Consider the following 17,964-nt stretch of genomic DNA (forward strand, 5'->3'; position numbering starts at 1 on the left):
AACATTTTTAAAGCAGCTGTCTTTTAAGTCGGGGGTTGTATGTTTTAAACTACTTTACTGGGACAATAAAATTAAACTGCAGCTTTGAGGTTTTGAATATATTTACCCACATTGAAGAGATATGTCTTGGAAGTGTGAATATTTATTTGAATCATCGAAGGTAGAGTTTTATTAATAACATGTTGAAGATTGAGCTTTGGAGATTATAGTATGTACAGTAGTCTGTTATTAAGTTTTGCCCAGGAAAGAGGTAAAAGCATGTAGAAAGTAACATTTTATTGGTGTTGGAATATAGAACATAAAGACAAAGATCTCCTAGGAAAAGCATGAGTTTATGAGAAACAGGTTTTTTCCCCATTCCCATGAGAAGTCTTAGCATTGGTAAATGGAACCAAGTTTTAGCATAACTTCGTGTCATGGCAACTTTTACAGGCCAAACAACAAATATAGGCCATCCCATATTTAGTACATGTAAAACTGTCTGGATCATGTGACAGCAGGCAGAGAAGACTTCTTTTCATTGTTTTTACTAGTTTTTGAAAAGTCCTTAGCTACTGATTTTTGTTGGTTTGAATATTATCAAATAGAATCAGGTTTGTAGGGGATTTCAAGAGCTGCAGGCCTTCGAGTGTTCATAGTATAGCCATATTCCTTGAGCAGGTTCTAATATAATTGTAAATTCCCACAGTATGTCCTCTCTGAGAAAGCAGTGTTATGGCTTTAGAAACTTAATTGGTACCAGAACTTGGGACCACTTTTGGATCTGTGGGAATGAGCTATAGCTTTCTTGGCAGTTACTACTTATGCTTTTGTTTATGTCTCTCATCTCTTAACAGTAGTTGTATGTCTTTGTAAAGGGTTTTCCTCTTTATAAAAAGATGGAAATGCATTGACAGTAGCCTTTTGGTTCCCAGCCTTGTGAACCACTGGGCTATGACAATTTGTGCAAAAGAGGTAATTTTTCATCTGACACAACATCCACTGACCAGTTATCCAAATAAATCATTGCAGATCTAGTGTATGTCTTGAACTGTAAGACTACTGTTTAACCTTGTGGCTGAATGCTTTGCAAATTTAAAGTGCTCATCCTCTGTATGAGGATTACTTTAAAAACAGGAATCATTACTTTCTTAAAGATTGCCTTGGCATTTTTGGCAGTGAACTTAGTAGTTTAATCAATATCAGTACACAGGATGATCTTTGTCCTCAGATCTGCCAAATGTAAAGAATTATATTTGGGTTAATCTTGTAGACTGATCCCCACTATGGACTGATCAATTCTATATTGAATGACAGTTGCTCTCCTACTTCCATATTCATTGAAGACAAATCTCCACCATGAATTTCACAGCATTATGAAATTGTGTAGGTGTAATTTGGAAAGTATTTTAGTTCAGTGGGATTACATGCAGTAAATAAGGATAATATTGGACTGTATTGTAGGTATATTAGCCATAAAGATCAGGTTGCTTATGTAAGTGGTGAATTATTTGATACTTAACGCTTTCACCTTCATTCTGTAGTTCTGTTGATTTTTCATTTAATTCAAATTGAAGTGAAATACAAAGACAAACAACTTAGACTGTTCTTTGTGTTTTGAGTAGAAATTTTTCATTCCAGCATCAAGATAAAATGTATTTTCAGTTGGTAAAAATATGATTAACCCAACTAACTTGTATATCTGTGTACAGTCATTAACATAATTGTATAGTATTCCGTACTTGACTTTTCCCTGATCCATACACTTCTTGGGTAAGATAACCACTTAATGTATTGCAATTTTCTTGTTTTTAAAATATTTTTGTAGTAATGTCTGTAATTAGAGTGAATCAAAGTTAATTAATTGGTTTTCAGTTCTTATACAAAAATTACACCCATATCCATTGTTGATTTATATCTCAAGTGTATTATTTTTAGTTTTGTATTGGCAGCAGTTTAATCACTTATCTTTATACAAGAATATCAACACATTGCTTTCCATGTCAAGTTTTACAAAAAGTCCAAAGTTTAAAATTTGTTTTGCTTTTTCAGAAATTATTCATATTTTTTAAACATGCAATTTATGTAAAGTAATTACAGCATTATTTACACATGGCTAGATATCATGTTGTTTCTGCTTTATAAGGTTTATAGGGAACATAGGAACAAGTACATATTTTGCTGTTGCTTATTTGTTTACTGGTGTGACATTTCAGATTTGTTGCTGGAGTTATTTTGCGAGAAAGAATCCCAGCCTTTGAACGCATGCTTTGGAGGGCATGCAGAGGAAATGTGTTTTTGCGTCAAGCCATAATAGAAGATCCGCTTGAAGATCCAGTAACGGTAAGTAAGAGTTGTCTATTATTGTCTCTTGACATAGAAACCAATGCTGAATCAAAAAGATGGAGTTAAGTTAAACTCTTCCTGATGGTCAGGTGGAAATCAAAGACTTGAAAGTGTAGACAATAACTACAAGTAGATTTCATTATTATTACAGACAGTCCCAGGTTATTGGCGGTGGTTTCGTTCCGATGGCGTGACATTAAGTGAAAATCTCTGATAACCAAAATTTGACAATTTTTTGGCGCTGATAAGTGGAAATTGGCGCATATCGGCTCTGAAAATTGCCATTTTTTGTCGCTAGACAAGTGCCGTAAAACTGCAGCGCTGATAACTGAGCCTGCCAATAACCAGGACTGCCTGTATTATTATTATTATTATTATTATTATGATTAATAGTTCTGTTTTTATTGCTCATATTACTCTTATTCATACCTTGAAGAAGGAGAACCTATAGTAGATTTTGCATTATCTTTTGATTTGGCAATAAATAACACCTTTTATACAAGCAAAAATTACACAACATACAGTAGTGGAGGGAGACAGGCGCAAATAGATTTTCTGTTGTGTAGAAGAAACCATCTGGTGGAAGTTAAGAACTGTAAGATCATAAAGGGAGAAACTGTTAGCCCACAACAATGGTTAGTTGTGTCTGAATTTTTGATATGGCGGGTTGCACAGGGAAAATGCAGCCCAAGATAAAGTGGTGGAGGCTAAAAGACCAAGAGATGAGATAGGGTTTTAAAGAAAAGGTCCTGCACAGCATTAGATTAGCAGATGTTGTGAACATCTGGTGGGCAGAAAATAGCACAATGATACTGAGAACAGCAGAGGAGCTGTTAGGGAAAACATCAGGTAGAGGGCCACCTAATGATAAGGAGAACTGGTGGTGGAACCAAGATACTCAAGATAAGGTAAAAAGGAAACAAGAAGCAAGAATAATATATGAAAGGGATGAATCTGTGGAGAATGAAATGGCTTGGAAAATTGCAAATAAAGAAGCAAAAAGGGCTGTAGCAAGGGCAAAGGCAGAAGGAATAAATGAGATGTATGAGAAAGTAGAAACATCAGAGGGTCCGAAGATGATCTACAATATAGCAAAAAGAAGAGATAGAGCAACTAAAGATCTGACACACATCAAGCAGATCAAGGACCAAAATGGAAGAGTTTTTTCAATGGAAGAATGTATAAGAGCAAGATGGAAGGAACATTTTGAGAAGCTATTAAACGAAGAGAACCCCAGAAGAATAAGAGAAGAGGGAAACCCATGAGTAAGAGAAGTTCCAGATATCACCAGAGAAGAAGTGAAGAGAGCACTTGACAAAATGAAAAATGGAAAGGCTGTTGGACCTGATGGTTTACCAGTTGAGGTGTGGAAATGTGTGGAAGGAGAAGGGGTTGACATACTCTGGGACCTTTTTTCAAAGGTCTACCGCCAAGAAAAAATGCTGGACAGCTGGAGAAATAGAATTATGGTCCCAATATATAAGGGAAAGGGGGATATACAAGACTGCACAAATTACAGAGGGATAAAATTGATATCTCATACTATGAAAATATGTGAACGAATTATAGAGAAAATAAGGAATGAAACAATAAATGAAGAACAATTCGGGTTTATGCCGGGAAAGGGTACAGTAGATGCAATTTTTTTGCAGTAAGGCAAGCAATGGAAAAACATCAGAAAGACATCCAGTATTTATTGATCTGGAAAAGGCATATGATCAGGTACCTAGGCAAGAAGTGTGGAGATGTATGAGAGAGAATGGTGTTTCAGAAAAGTATGTCAAAGTAGTCCAGGATATGTATGCAGAGGTTACCACTCAGGTAAGGAGCACTGTGGGAACTTTGTGATGGATGTAATTACATCAGATGTCAGAGAAGAAGTCTCGTGGAGTGTGATGTTTGCTGATGATGATGTTTTGGTGGACCTGATTAGAGAAGAGGTGGAGATAAAGCTAGAGTTGAGGGGACAAGCACTAGAAGGTTGAGGTTTAAGGATAAGCAGAGCTAAGAAAGAATATATGTGGATGGGAGGGGAAAGAAAACAGGGTGTAGGTAAATTAGGTTTAGACGACATCGAGAGGCTTACTACTTTCAAGTACCTTGGGTCCTGTGTGATGGATGATGGTGACATGGACTCGGAAATAAACCACAGGATACAGTGTGCTTGGATGAATTGGAGGAGATCATTGGGAATATTGTGCGACAAGAGGATTAGTGCAAGAGTAAAAGGAAGGTTTTATAAAAGTGTAGTTAGACTAGCGATGGTTTATGGAGCTGAGACGTGGTAATAAAGAAGGCTTAAGAAAGGAAGTTGGAAGTGGCAGAGATGAGACTGTTGAGATGGATGTGTGGAGTCATGAGAAGGGATAGGATCAGAAACAATTATATTAGAGGGACAGTCAAAGTGGTAGAAGTGTCAAATAAGATTCAGCAAAGAAGATTGCAGTGGTTTGGTCATGTTATGCAGAGAGAGGAGGATCATGTGTGTAGAAGGGTCATGGACATGGAGGTGGTTGGGAGAAGGAGGAGGGGAAGGCCAAGATTCAGATGGAAGGATAACGTAGCAAATGACATGCGGGAAAAAGGGTTAAGAGAACAGGATGCGCAAGACAGAAGATGGAGAAGGCTTACACAGAACAGTGACCCCATATAGAGATGGGAAAAAGATTGCTCTTATTCACACCAAGAATGTTCCCTTTATTTCAGTGATGTTTTTGAAAAGAACAGCACAATAGGATCATGATGGGAAGCAAAGTTACAAAACACCCCTTCTGTCAGTGTAGTGCCTCCCTATCATTACGGAAGCAGAGTTTAATGAATTTTACAGCAAAACTACTGACTTTATTGTTTAGAATTTTTGCAAAGGAGTTGAGTTCTGGTGCACCTTAGTTAAGAGATTTCCATCTGTCCATGAATTTTGCTTAGTTCCTACAGGGAAACGAATCATTTCCTTTTATGCGGAGGGGGCTGTGAGTGGAGGAATACCTCCGCTCTGTCCACACCACGTGGTCACTTTTTCTTCAACTGGCAAAGAGAGCAGACACCACTTTTCTGGTCTGCTTAGAGTAATTGATAATAATATAATAATAATAATAGCTGCTGGAAAAGATAGAATCTCTTTTGCAATAAAAAAAAACCGTGGCACCAGTAGCAAAACTGTACTTATTACAATTTTCATTCATCTTTGGTTAAGAAACTTGTTTGCAAAAGGGTGGAGTAATTTTGTAATTATGCAAGTAACTAAACCTGGAAAAGACTCAAGCTCTGTTTGTTACATTCTTAAAAAATTATCGATGCTAGATTAACATGTAATATGCACAAGGAGGACATTATTCCATCTCATTTTGGGTCTCACTACAAAAGAGTAGCAGATTCATTAGCCATTTTAATAGACCACATCCATATAGGTTTTGAACATGTACACATTTTTTATGTTGAAATGCACTTGACACCACTGGAGAGACTAAATTCTCAAAATATACAATTAAAAAATAATGTTCATGGACGCTTGCCTATATTCATAAAAAACTATTTAACTGATCTTACCTTTCTCATATGTAAGGATGATAATCCAAAACATAGACCCTGAAATGGACCTCCTTAAAGTAGTGTTCTTAGCAGAGCACTCTGTATGTATTTGGGAATTAATAATGTTCCAAGGAATAGTAATGTCTGCTGGGATATCTTTGATATGTTTCACATTGCATCAAATCTGTGACATACTTGACAAATCTTAAATTTGGCCAAAACTAAAGTTGACTTAGATTTCAGATCTCTATTTAGAAAACAAACATTAATATGTTATCTAGAGAATTCAGCTGGAAAAAACTGTGAAATGAAACTATAAGTAAGAGGAAAAGAAATGCTTATGAATCAGACATTTTAGCTGTTAGGTTTAATATCTGATTCAAATCTAAATTGGGAATTATGTATAATTGGTAAATGCAGATACTTAAAATCTTATCAGAATAATATTGCATTCAAGCTGGGGGGTGATAGATCAACATTATTAGTTTTGTAAAGCAGTTCTATTATCTGGACTAGATTACAGGGGTCCAATATATATATATATCACAACCTTACTCATCATTAGAAACTCTCCAATCCATGACTGCAAGTTTAAATTAGTGAAACCTTGTCTCTGTGGCATGACCTGATGACTGTGAAGTGCAATAAAACTACAAGTTTTTGTATTTTTATTTGAACAAAAAAGCCTTACCATAAATAACTGTCCTCCACCTTTCCCAAGTAGAGCTAACTGTTGTAATGGATCAGTGAAAATGGGGTTAGGAAGGGTATACATCCACAAGACATCTGCCAAAATAATTTGTACTTTGAGTTGTTCAGTAATTGTTATGAATGTAATTTCCACTTTTAGTTATTCAGTACAGTAATTATGAATATAATTTTCTCCAGAACTAGAACTGGCTCCTTCAAGACTGCCAGTAAGATCTGGACTTCTCTTTTAAGTAATTGGTTAAAGTTTGCATATATTCCTAAACTTCGTAAACAATACACAGCAGAACATAAATGGCAAAGGTCTACACTATGCAGTTTTTACCAATGGATCCAATTCTCAGTCAGTTTCAGGATTTTCTGCCATATTACCTGATAAAGCAGATCAGTTTTCCTTACCAATCAGAACTGTGCTCAATAGATTTGGCACATAAGATTATAAAAATGTCACAAATTTTTTATTTTCAGTGACTAGAAACTCTTTAAAATCACTGTCCTAAAAATCATCTTGTACTGCAAAAGGAAAGTTTCAATACTACAAAAGGAAAGTTTCAGTTCCACAAAATCTGTGAAGATGGTGTAATATGGTCCCTGCCTCTGCAGGCATAAAGGGAATTGAGAGTGCCAGTAAAGCAGCCAACCATGCAATTACTCTGACCATATCAGTTGTAACTGATCCAGTCTTTAATTTTCATCACTCAAATCCCATTATCTTAAATAATCTCAAGAATGGCAAAGTTTATGGAATAATGAATTTGAATGCCCAAGCTTCAGCCAACAGCAAATGGCAAATTTTTGGAAACTAAGGAAATTTTGTCAATTTTTTTTTCATTTTCAGTTTATCCACTCATTGAATTTTTAAAGAATTACGTTTTATTACATAGCATTATAGATTTGCTTAAGACAAACCCGTTAGATCAAGTCATATGAGAGTTGCATAATTTAACTCTGGGGTCTGATTATATTGCTGAATGATGATGATGATATATTGCTGGTTCCAAGTTAATTTTGTCATGAGGTTCATTTTACAAATTAAAGGTATCACTGTAGTTCTAGATGCAGGTGTTTCATATGTATGATTTACTGCACAACTGTTCAAATTTGATTTACTGTATTTTTTTTTTTTTGTCACACGTATTTTCTTGGCTTTTAAAGAAACTTGAGATTTCACTTGTGGGGATGAGATATATCTTAATCTCTGGTTATTAAGCTTTTAAGTAAAAATAAAGTTTCAACCCTTATATTTTTCCTATTTTTGTTACAGGGTGAGCAAGTATACAAGTCTGTGTTCATCATCTTTTTCCAAGGCGATCAATTAAAGATGCGTGTTAAAAAGATCTGTGAAGGATTTCGTGCAACCATGTACCCATGCCCTGAGGCTCCTGCTGATAGACGAGAAATGGCAATGGGTGTGAAAACACGCTTGGATGATCTGAACACTGTATGTAAAATGAATTTTGCCTTTAAAACTGATATTTAAGATTGTAATATGTTCATGTCATGAATAATTTTAGGAAGGCATTTTTATTTTTTTAGAACCATTGGTTCTTAATTCTTGTCATTTTTACTGTAGAAAAGTTCTTTGAATAGTTTTCTTTTCATTATAGGTTTTGAGCCAAACCCAGGATCACCGTCATCGGGTATTAGTGTCGGCAGCTCGCAACATTCGTGCCTGGATGATGAAAGTATGGAAAATAAAGAGCATTTATTACACATTGAATATGTTCAACTTGGACGTTATCCAAAATGGATTAATTGCGGAATGCTGGATCCCTGTTGTAAACCTTGAGGATGTTCAGCTGGCTCTGCGCCGTGGCACTGTAAGCGCTCAAATTTTTGTGTTTGTCACCAGTTATCATTCAACTTTAAAGGTTGTTTGGCTAGTTTGTCTTATAAGAATACACATACAGGCAGTCCCCGGTTAACAGTGGGCTCAGTTAACAGCAATTCGGTTTTATGGGGCTTGTCTAGCAACGAAAATCGGCAATTTTCGGCGCAGAAAATCGCCGATTTCCGCTTATCGGCACTGATAATTGGGTATTGGCGCCGATACATAACTAACAGAGGCACTGATAACCGAAAATCGGCGCTTTTTGGCGCCGATAACCCCCGAAAATCGCCGATAAAGCGCCGAAATCGCCGATTTTCGGTTAGTGGCAATTTTCGGTTATCATCACACCCTCAGAAATGGAACCCCGCCGATAACCGGGGACTGCCTGTACTAGTTATCATTCGTCTTTTAGGCATATGTAGCTCAAGTGTTGTGGTGTTCTGGAAGAATACTGTAATGTTCTTTACTAGGGAAAGGAAATGAGTCTGATGATTGGCTTAGACTTAATAATACCAAAGGGTATATAAATTTTTGTTTCAGGGGAATATGGTATAAGATTGTGTAATTTTACTTGATGTAAAACTGAGTATTTGTTATTTTCCACTTTTAACAGACTTGTGTAAGATGTTAAATTTCAGAGCATAATATTTGATATATTTGGTACCTGTATATGAATTGCATTTTTTGAGATTTTTAGTATTTTGAAATTTGCGATGTTATGTAAAGCAATAATGGGTCAGTGTGTTCATCTTTTTAATTTTATAACTGCATTAACTCTCAAAGTGTTATTTTCTGCACAGGAGACAATATTCTCTCTCTCTCTCTCTCTCTCTCTCTCTCTCTCTCTCTCTCTCTCTCTCTCTCTCTCTCTCTCTCTCTCTCTCTCTTAGTGCTACTCAGGGTGCTGAGAATGAAATCCTTCAAATCAGTTATTTTCATGAGTAAGGTTATATAGAAAGTGCAAGTGCTTTATTTTTGCTGATTCAGGCATCAAAAGAGTTTTGTAGCACTTTATTTTACTAAAACTGTCTTGCTGTTGGATGGCAATAAGTTTATACATAATCTAGAAACTATAGTTGATAATGTGTGTATTGTAGTTATTGATAACCAAATTCAGTATATATAAATACTGTAACTTAGTAGTTCCAGAGTTTATATGTTTTATAATATTGTACTTTTCACAGGAGAAAAGTGGAAGTTTGCCAGCAATTTTGAACCGACTAAACACTATAGAAGCGCCACCTACCTTCCATCGCACAAACAAGTTTACCAAAGCTTTTCAAGCCCTAATTGATTCTTACGGTGTTGCTACTTACCGTGAGATCAATCCAGGTAAGTTGTTAGTGTTTTGTCTTGGAGTTACAGATAGATAAAGCATTTGGCATGAATTTTATTGCTAGGATAGTAGCTGCTTGCATTTAGAAGTTCAAGGGGGATAAGGAAAGTAGGTTTCTTTTAAAAAGCCAGTTGTGATATAATGGTACTTAATTAGTAATTATGTTGACTTGTATCTTGGTTAGAGTTACTGATTAAGTATTTATTAACAGTATGTTAATTTTTTGGTTTTCTACATGATGGCCAAGTTCCTTCTTTGTAAATATAAGTATTAGAAATCAAGCTTGACTTAATTCCATGTGGTGTCAGTTTTTAATAAAACAATGAGTATTAACAATTTTGACATGTTTGAGGAATTAGGAGGTCACTTCGTAGTTATGTTGCTGTAGGATTAATATTGCAGTAAAATGAGAAATTTAAGTGTGTTGTAAAACAGGAACTTATTTGCATTTTCATTTTCTTTTCAGCTCCTTACACTATTATTACTTTCCCGTTTTTGTTTGCTATTATGTTTGGAGACTTAGGACATGGCATGATCATGGCCCTCTTTGGTGCATGGATGGTTTGGCGAGAGAAACCATTATCTGCTAAGAAGACTGACAATGAGGTAAGATGTTTCCTGTAATTGTACTGGATTTGTATAAACAGTTATGTTTTGACAACTGACCAGTTGTCTTATGGAATGAAAGGTATTCAAATATATGCTTGTTTACTGTATAGTTGTGAAATTAGCATGGTAATGCCCGTCTAGCTTTAGTATAAGGGCACCTCGACCATCATATAACTGGGTTCTTTGATGATATTTATTTTCTTGAACTTTTTCAAGTGACCTGACATGCTGCTTTCTCTATTTGTAAAATTGTATGATTGGAGGGGTATTTCAGTCAGTGACATTGTAAAATGTGAATATTAAGGAGTTTGTAATGTAAGTACAGTAGCGTGAAAATCTCATCAAACATGAATTACTTTGTGCCCTTCAACCAGATAAGCCTTAAAAGCTCTCAAACCCTTTGCTTTTAGCCGTAGTCTTTGTAAAGAATTTGCATTCTGAGAGGCTCAAGTACAGTAAGTGAGAAATTTATCAAGTGGCAGTTTTTACCTGAATTGGGTTCCGGGGGCATGGAAAGGTTCACGGTAGTGAAAAAGATGGAATGACAGTAGTATCACAACAACCCATATAAATTATTATTTATATTTTATAAGTAACATACTGAATTTTCTTTTTATGAACTTGTATAATTACAGTACTATAGTATTTATAGAGGAAAATTATTATGAAAAGTTTTTTATTTCTACAAGGATACTCATCTTGATCTTGCATATGGATGTAAAGAATATGAATTTGGTCTTGAAGCTTCATGACAAAGTAGTTGCTCCAATAGGAATACGAACCTACGCTTTTAAAGATGGACTACTCAGCATAAAGCACACTGCAGCTGTATACTGACTTAAATATAAAACAAATGCCTATCAGGTAGACATATGAGTCATCTGTGACCTGAGCTGGGTTAGCTCACCCATTTTATTCTCAGACATCTTGGTGAGCAGTTGTGTGTTAATTTTCGTCTCACGAAGTTGAGATTTGCTTTTGTGTGGGTCGCATGTTCATGCCCTTTCTTTTCTTACACTGCCATTTCCTCCTCCAAGAGCTCTGTGCCTTAGTGTCTTGCTGTGTAGAATTGGTTTCAAGTATGGAAAGGAAGCATTTCTATGCTTTTTCTTTGTGTTGCCCAGCCATGTGGTGATCCCCTCATGCATTCTCCATTGCTCCTGTCTGTGTGTTTCCTATGGCTACGATGGAGGATACAAAATCCAAGCTCTGATGTTGTGTGGGAAAGGGCAGGCCTTGCAGAAAATTTGTCCCCATTTGAAGTAGACCGGCATTGTGTGTTTTTCGTGTTGGGGACAAGAGTGCACAAGGGAGGCCATGAGTGATAAATGATGTGTGGGGTAGCTCACCCCAGTGGTCTCGCTGCAAGAAGAGACGACTTTAGAAGGGCACTGCTTTTAAGGAACCAGCACTTAGTCCTTATCCATACCATCTAGTGTTCCCTCATTCATCACCTATGCCAGCCAGATGGAGAAGATACAATGACATAGGGAAGCTAGCCATCCTTCATAAAGGTTCGAGATTCCAGTATGGCAACCCATGTGAGTATCCTGTGGGTGATCCCTCCCCCCCAATCCCCCTGCTTTGATGAGAGAGAGAGAGAGAGAGAGAGAGAGAGAGAGAGAGAGCTCCCTTGCTAGTGGAAGGAGAGCAGTATGAGATTTGGTTTCGATCTTGATGCCACCTGGAGTTTTAACCCTCCCTCTTCTTTCTCTATTTCGGAGGGTTACTCCTCTGCAGTGGATAACAACTTACAGGAGCAACATCAATAGAGGGATCCCTCCCTCCTCCAGGAGGAGAGAACTGACTAGACCAGTGGGTGTTGGGGACACACTGCAAAGTAAAACTGATCGGCATGGAGGAAGCATACATTGGAACGAGGTCAGGGAGTTGCAGGAGTCAGAGCCCTCCCTCTTAGAGAAGTGTTTTTGCCTTAAAATTTTGCCTTATTCATGTTGGGGTTCGGAAGTACACTGTATAAAGATCCATCACTTAGTGATCAGTTCTTAAGGAAATTTGTCTAAAATTTTCTTTGACATGTATAAATGTTTTGGTGTAGACACCATCACTTAATTTTCCATGTGTGAATACCTTTGTGTAGGGAATATGGAATCCACTGTTCAGTGAGGTAACCTTGAGGAAATTTGGCTAGGTTTTTCCTTGACATGTATAGATACCCCTGTGTAAAGGGTTAATGAATACTATGAAGAAATCCAGCTAGATTTTTCTTAGGCATGTGTAAATAATTTTTGTGCTTAGAGTCATCAAACTCATAGGTTAATGACAAACTTTTAGAGGTAATAGATCAGGGATTTTCCTACAAGAAATATTAAATTCTTTGTGTTGGGGGGTTTGTCAAAAACGGAACAGCAGCTGCATATTTGTTAGCAGCCGTGCTGTTTTCCTCATATTGATTAATACTGTTGATCTTTTTGGGTCTGAAAGACACAAGTATTTGCAAGGCCACATAATTGGGGAGTCTTCAATGTTGCGTGTCTCCCTGCCCCATTTCTTCCTACAGGTATGCGGCCAGAGCTGAGGCATAGGTGTTCCAAACAATGGGAAGCTCCAGCATCTCCTCTCTTTGCATCTGGACAAAGAAGGTTTCTCTGTGCCCCTCTCTAAATTGGTACTCGTGAAAGGGGAAGCATCGGATGTGGCAGTCAAGACAATTGCCATGGCACCCTCCATTCTCTTGACAGAACATTGAGGAGTAGCACTGTGATCCCCTCTGCTGCAGCTGTTGAGAGAGGAGCAGCACAGCAACTCCAAGGGTGAAGTCCCAATACAGGCAGTCCCTGGTTAATGGCGATCCAGTTTTACGGGGCTTGTCTAGTGACGAAAATTGCCAATTTCCTCTTATCGGCACCGATAATTGGGTATTGGTGCCGATACATACCTAACATAGGCACCGATAACCAAAAACAGTGCTGATAAGCCTGAAACTCACTGAGAAAGTGCCAAAAATCGCCGATTTTTGGTTAGCAGCGATTTTCAATTATCATCACACCCTCAGAACCGAACCCCTGCCAATAACCGGGGACTGCCTGTGCATTGATGCATTTTTCCCATTCCTCTCCAAGACCAGACATCAAGGGTTTCATATGTCTCGATGAAGTGATGCGGCTCAAGAACCAACAGTCATGCCCTGTTGCCCTGCTGTCAGTGGCATAGCAGCAGCTGCACTAGGAGTTCCAGCCGCAGGACATCCCCAACCCGCTCTTCGAGCAGATCAGACAGGGTACGAAGTGCTTCCTGAGACTGGAAGTACAGAGTCCCCCCCTGCTCCACTGCCCACCACTCCAAATGGAGGTGGAGTTGCATCAATCAGAGCGGCATGACATGCTGGAAGCTGAGAGACCTCATCGCAACCTGCTCCACTTAGCACCCAAGCACTAGGAGGGGTTGGTGTCACCCCCCCTTTTTCTAACGGAGTGGAGGAATGGACAGTGTGTGCTCCAAGGCAGGGGTACAGACTGTCCTTCAATGACACCAAAGCCCCAGCTAGTGGAGCCAGTCTGACCATTTCTGCAGCACATCTCAGGCCAGACTCTCTTCATGTTCCACTCCCCTCCTCCCCAATTCTCATGCTTAATGTGGCAGCTGTGTAGATCGTGGAAAACCACTCACCAGGTTTCTACAGTCACCTTTTCCCTATTGGAGGAGGTATCAGAAGGTTGGTGATCAGTCATAGACTTGTCCACCCCAAATCTCTGCCCCTAGCAGATGTCCCTCTTCGAGGAGACACTGCAGTCTGTCTTGGCATCCATCAGGGAGAATGATTATATGGTGTCCACAGACTGCAGGATGCTTATCTGCACATCCCCATCCACAAGATGTCCAGGAAGTACCTAAGGTTTGTCTCCCAGGTAATAGTTACTAGTTCAAGGCCCTTTGCTTTGGCAGTGATGGCACCACAAGTCTTCACCCAGGGTTTTCAGCTAGTTGGTTTGTGCACCACCTGTTCTTGTGACAGATTTAGTTTTTCATGTTTTGTCATAGAACTGGTTTCTGTTCAGATTCCTGATTACCTCACTGATTTGTTGAAGGCACTTTGCGGGACCTTAGTTAGTTTGAGGCATACTTGATCATTCCCTTTTTCAGCATGTGGCTTCTCGAGTTGTGCCATTCTGAGTTTGTTTCACAAATGTGCATTGTCCACCGAGAGTGAGGAATTTTGATCTGAGGTTGTTTGGCTTTTACTGTGCATTCAAACAAGTTTCTCTCAATGACATCCACAAACCACTTGTGTCCAGCAGTCCTCTTATGTATGTATTTCTGTGGTCAAACACTTTATTTTTATTTTTATTTTTTTGTACTCTCTCCATCACCATGCTTTGGTATGGTTGTGCTTAATCTGGGCCATTGCTATCAGTGGTAATCAGGACCAGTCAGTGGGCTGCTTGATCTTTCTTGGTAATGAAAGGCTTTTGTTGTGGCCAGTTCATTTGAAACTGTCCTTTAGGGCAAAATCTGTTATCTTGCTCTTGTACACGATGTACAGTAACTTACGAAACATAAAGGTCTATGTTTTGCAATCTTCCTATAGGTTATGATTATCTACAGTATCTTATAATGAAACAAGCCATATTTCCTTACACAATAATGGATCTATTTTGACAGCAGAGCTATCTGCATTTGAAACAATCCACCACAGAATTTTGTAGTGTTCAGTGATTAGAAGTGCTATAGAAGCCTTTCAAAATTAGTATGTCCAAAAATCCTTGTGTTTAACACATGTATAAGAAGCCAGTTCCCTGCACATGTAGGTTTTGAAGAAAATGTCGATGCTGATAAAGCTGTCAAAAATATAATTACTGTGACTTGATCAGTAATGTTGAAAGTAATTGCCATTTCATTTGCATCAAGATTTGTTGTTTCTGTTTGCCTTATGATTTTCTTATCATCTTGGCTCAAATAGAAGCTAATAGTTCAAAGTTCATGTATTTTAAAAGAATGTTTTGAGTAGTTTATACCACTAATCTTCAGTTTACAGTGATATACAGGGGGAAGGATACACAGGTTTTTTTTACTGCATGAGGATGGTAGAAGTGGCCCATGTGGGTTGTGAAGGGAGCTTTCTTTGTACAGCCTTCCAGTAAGGAATGAGGGGTTCTTCAGGAATGTTGCTATTCACAGTGGTGGTCCTCTTTAGAAGTCCTATTCATTAATTTCTATATGAGCATCATAGGGGAAAGTCTTCAACCAGGTAGCAACCTCTCTACCTACCAGTACACTGACAGCACTTCACCAGGGTGGAATCCGAAGATTATCTTGAGTTCATCTGACAGTCATTAGTGTCTTCTCCAGTCCACTTTACCTGTGAGAGGAGCACTGAGGAGTACTCCTTCATGTTAAAGTAACCCAGACCCAAGAAGGATACTCCACAACAGTCTACACTAAACAGACCATGTGAGTGTCCAGTTATCTATAAGAGAATGTCATGAACACTTAGGGAGAGCCTTCTCGCACTGCTACTTGTGAGAGGAAACAGAGCAGTATTGACAAGGGTAACCCAGGTTCTTGTCTACAATGGTCTCACAGACTGAGATTTCCAAAATGCATCAAATAGACTAAACAAGTGGCACCAAGAACCTATCACCACAAGAAACAGTGGCATTAAGTAACATATCTGTTACATAAGGGCTGCTTGCACCAGTATTACGATCACAGTGAAGCCCTAGGAAAAAATAATAAATGACATTGTCATTGCCATCTCCGACAGTCTCAGATTCATCCTCATCATCTGTTATGAAAACTGCAAAACATCAGACCTAATAAAGGAACTCAGCCACCCTCCTGAATATTGGAAGAGAGACTCAAAGTCAGATACAGTATTGATTCAAATGCCAAAATAGATACCCCATTAGTACATTGGTATGATGACCATCCTTCTCTCCAAAGATCTTTCTTGCCAGCTATAGGAAGGCACACTATTTAAGCACTTCAGAAAAAAAAAATACCATAACAGCTTACACTGCCCCATACAATTAAAATCATTTGAAATCTTAGATGCTGCCCCTACCCACGATTGGCTACAACACTGAGAAGTTCTGAATATGTCAAAATTACAACCAACAGTAAACACTAAGGTTGATATGCTCACCTGTCCCTCCATCACCTACAGAAGTTGCCCCCTGAGATGTAATACTTGAGAACAGGAATGTAACTGTCTCCTAGTCACAAAGATGACAATCCCTTCCCACCTTGGCAAGGCATTTGCACCGCTATCATCTCAGAAGTTGTTCACTAAGGTATGGTTTTTCTGGCTAAAGCATTTACTTGTGATGAATACGCCTACACTACTAGCGTATCGGCATTCTGTAACAAATACTGTGCACCCATCCCTTGTAAATCATTGAGAGGTGAAGATGAGGAGAGCTATAAACCTACTTGAGACAATGGTGTAAGATAGACAAATGATTTTTGGACAGTTAATTTTTTACTTGCCCCAACAAGAAAAGAAAATTAAAAGATAAATGAAAAAGACAAACAAGAAACTCAGTGCAGTTGAAATGACTATTACATTCAACAATACTGCAATAAAAGAGGGTCTTACTTGACTGACCCGTTGGACCAAAGTGTGAAATTTCTTTATGGGGATTAACAATAGGAGAAAGTAAAAGATAGATTTGGACAGTATGGAGACCAGACTGATCTCTGTAAGCGAAGACCAGACTGTCCAAATCTACCTTTTACTTTCTCCGTAAGCGGGTACCTCCTACAGTGCGCCTTCTATTCCAGCAACATTTGTTTTCTGTCTTTTGCTTTTCATCTGTTAATTATGGCCTGTTCCTACTTAGCTTTCCACATTCTTTAACTTTACCATACACCAATTGTCAGCTCATTTAAGAACAAATCCTTGGGTAAAACCTGTGAGGTCTGCAAATGTGATTCTTATGTTCTTGTTAAACTAATTGATAATAATTGTTTGCAGCCAGAAGGAAGCAAGGGAAATGTAGTAGTAGCATTTATAAATAAAATAGGTTTAGATCTCTCGGGGCACCTGTTTGCTCTCACAGGGGTGTACTAAATGGTTAATTCTTAAAGGATTACGAAATTGAAAACAAGTCTAAGAAGTTCGACAAACAGGTGGGAATTGACTTAAAGGAATGGACAAAAATTGCCTGGCTTAAGGCAGCACTGTTGGTGGTAGAAGGGACAGAAGGAACTTAATGCTCCGAGTGAGGGAAGGTTGTGAAAGTAAGAGACAGAGCAATACAGCTGGAGACTAAGTGACTCTGTAAAGAACTTTGACTGTTGATAGCATGTTACAGAAGACGTGATGAGCAGAGATCTGTAGGAATTTTTATGCATTCTTTGGACTTCATATGATTAACCCTTAAACGCCGAGCCTCTATTTACAAAAACATCCCCGTATGCCGGCGGCGTTCGGTGAGTCAGCGCCGAAGCGAAAAAAAAGTTTTTTTCAAAAAGTCACAGCACGCTTAGTTTTTAAGATTAAGAGTTCATTTTTGGCTCCTTTTTTTTGTCATTGCCTGAAGTTTAGTATGCAACCATCAGAAATGAAAAAAAAATATCATTATCGTATATAAATATTGGAATATATGACAGCGAAAAAAAAAAACACTTATATAATTGTATACAAATCGCGCTGTAAGCACAA

The 17,964-nt window shown here is 38.2% G+C and overlaps 1 protein-coding gene across 2 annotated transcripts in view; it reads left to right on the forward strand.

Annotated features, from left to right (window-relative positions):
• The window catches only part of LOC136841677 (V-type proton ATPase 116 kDa subunit a 1-like), a 163,073-nt gene that overhangs the window by 97,993 nt on the left and 47,116 nt on the right, over nucleotides 1–17,964 (forward strand). For both annotated transcript variants that reach the window (XM_067108868.1, XM_067108867.1), the window contains exons 6-10: nucleotides 2,196–2,322; nucleotides 7,826–8,002; nucleotides 8,169–8,381; nucleotides 9,577–9,724; nucleotides 10,195–10,334. In XM_067108868.1, coding sequence (XP_066964969.1) covers nucleotides 2,196–2,322; nucleotides 7,826–8,002; nucleotides 8,169–8,381; nucleotides 9,577–9,724; nucleotides 10,195–10,334 — 805 coding nt within the window. The remainder of the gene's footprint in view (nucleotides 1–2,195; nucleotides 2,323–7,825; nucleotides 8,003–8,168; nucleotides 8,382–9,576; nucleotides 9,725–10,194; nucleotides 10,335–17,964) is intronic.

This window comes from Macrobrachium rosenbergii, chromosome 9, assembly GCF_040412425.1.
Source record: "Macrobrachium rosenbergii isolate ZJJX-2024 chromosome 9, ASM4041242v1, whole genome shotgun sequence".
Classification (NCBI taxonomy): Eukaryota; Metazoa; Arthropoda; class Malacostraca; order Decapoda; family Palaemonidae; genus Macrobrachium; species Macrobrachium rosenbergii.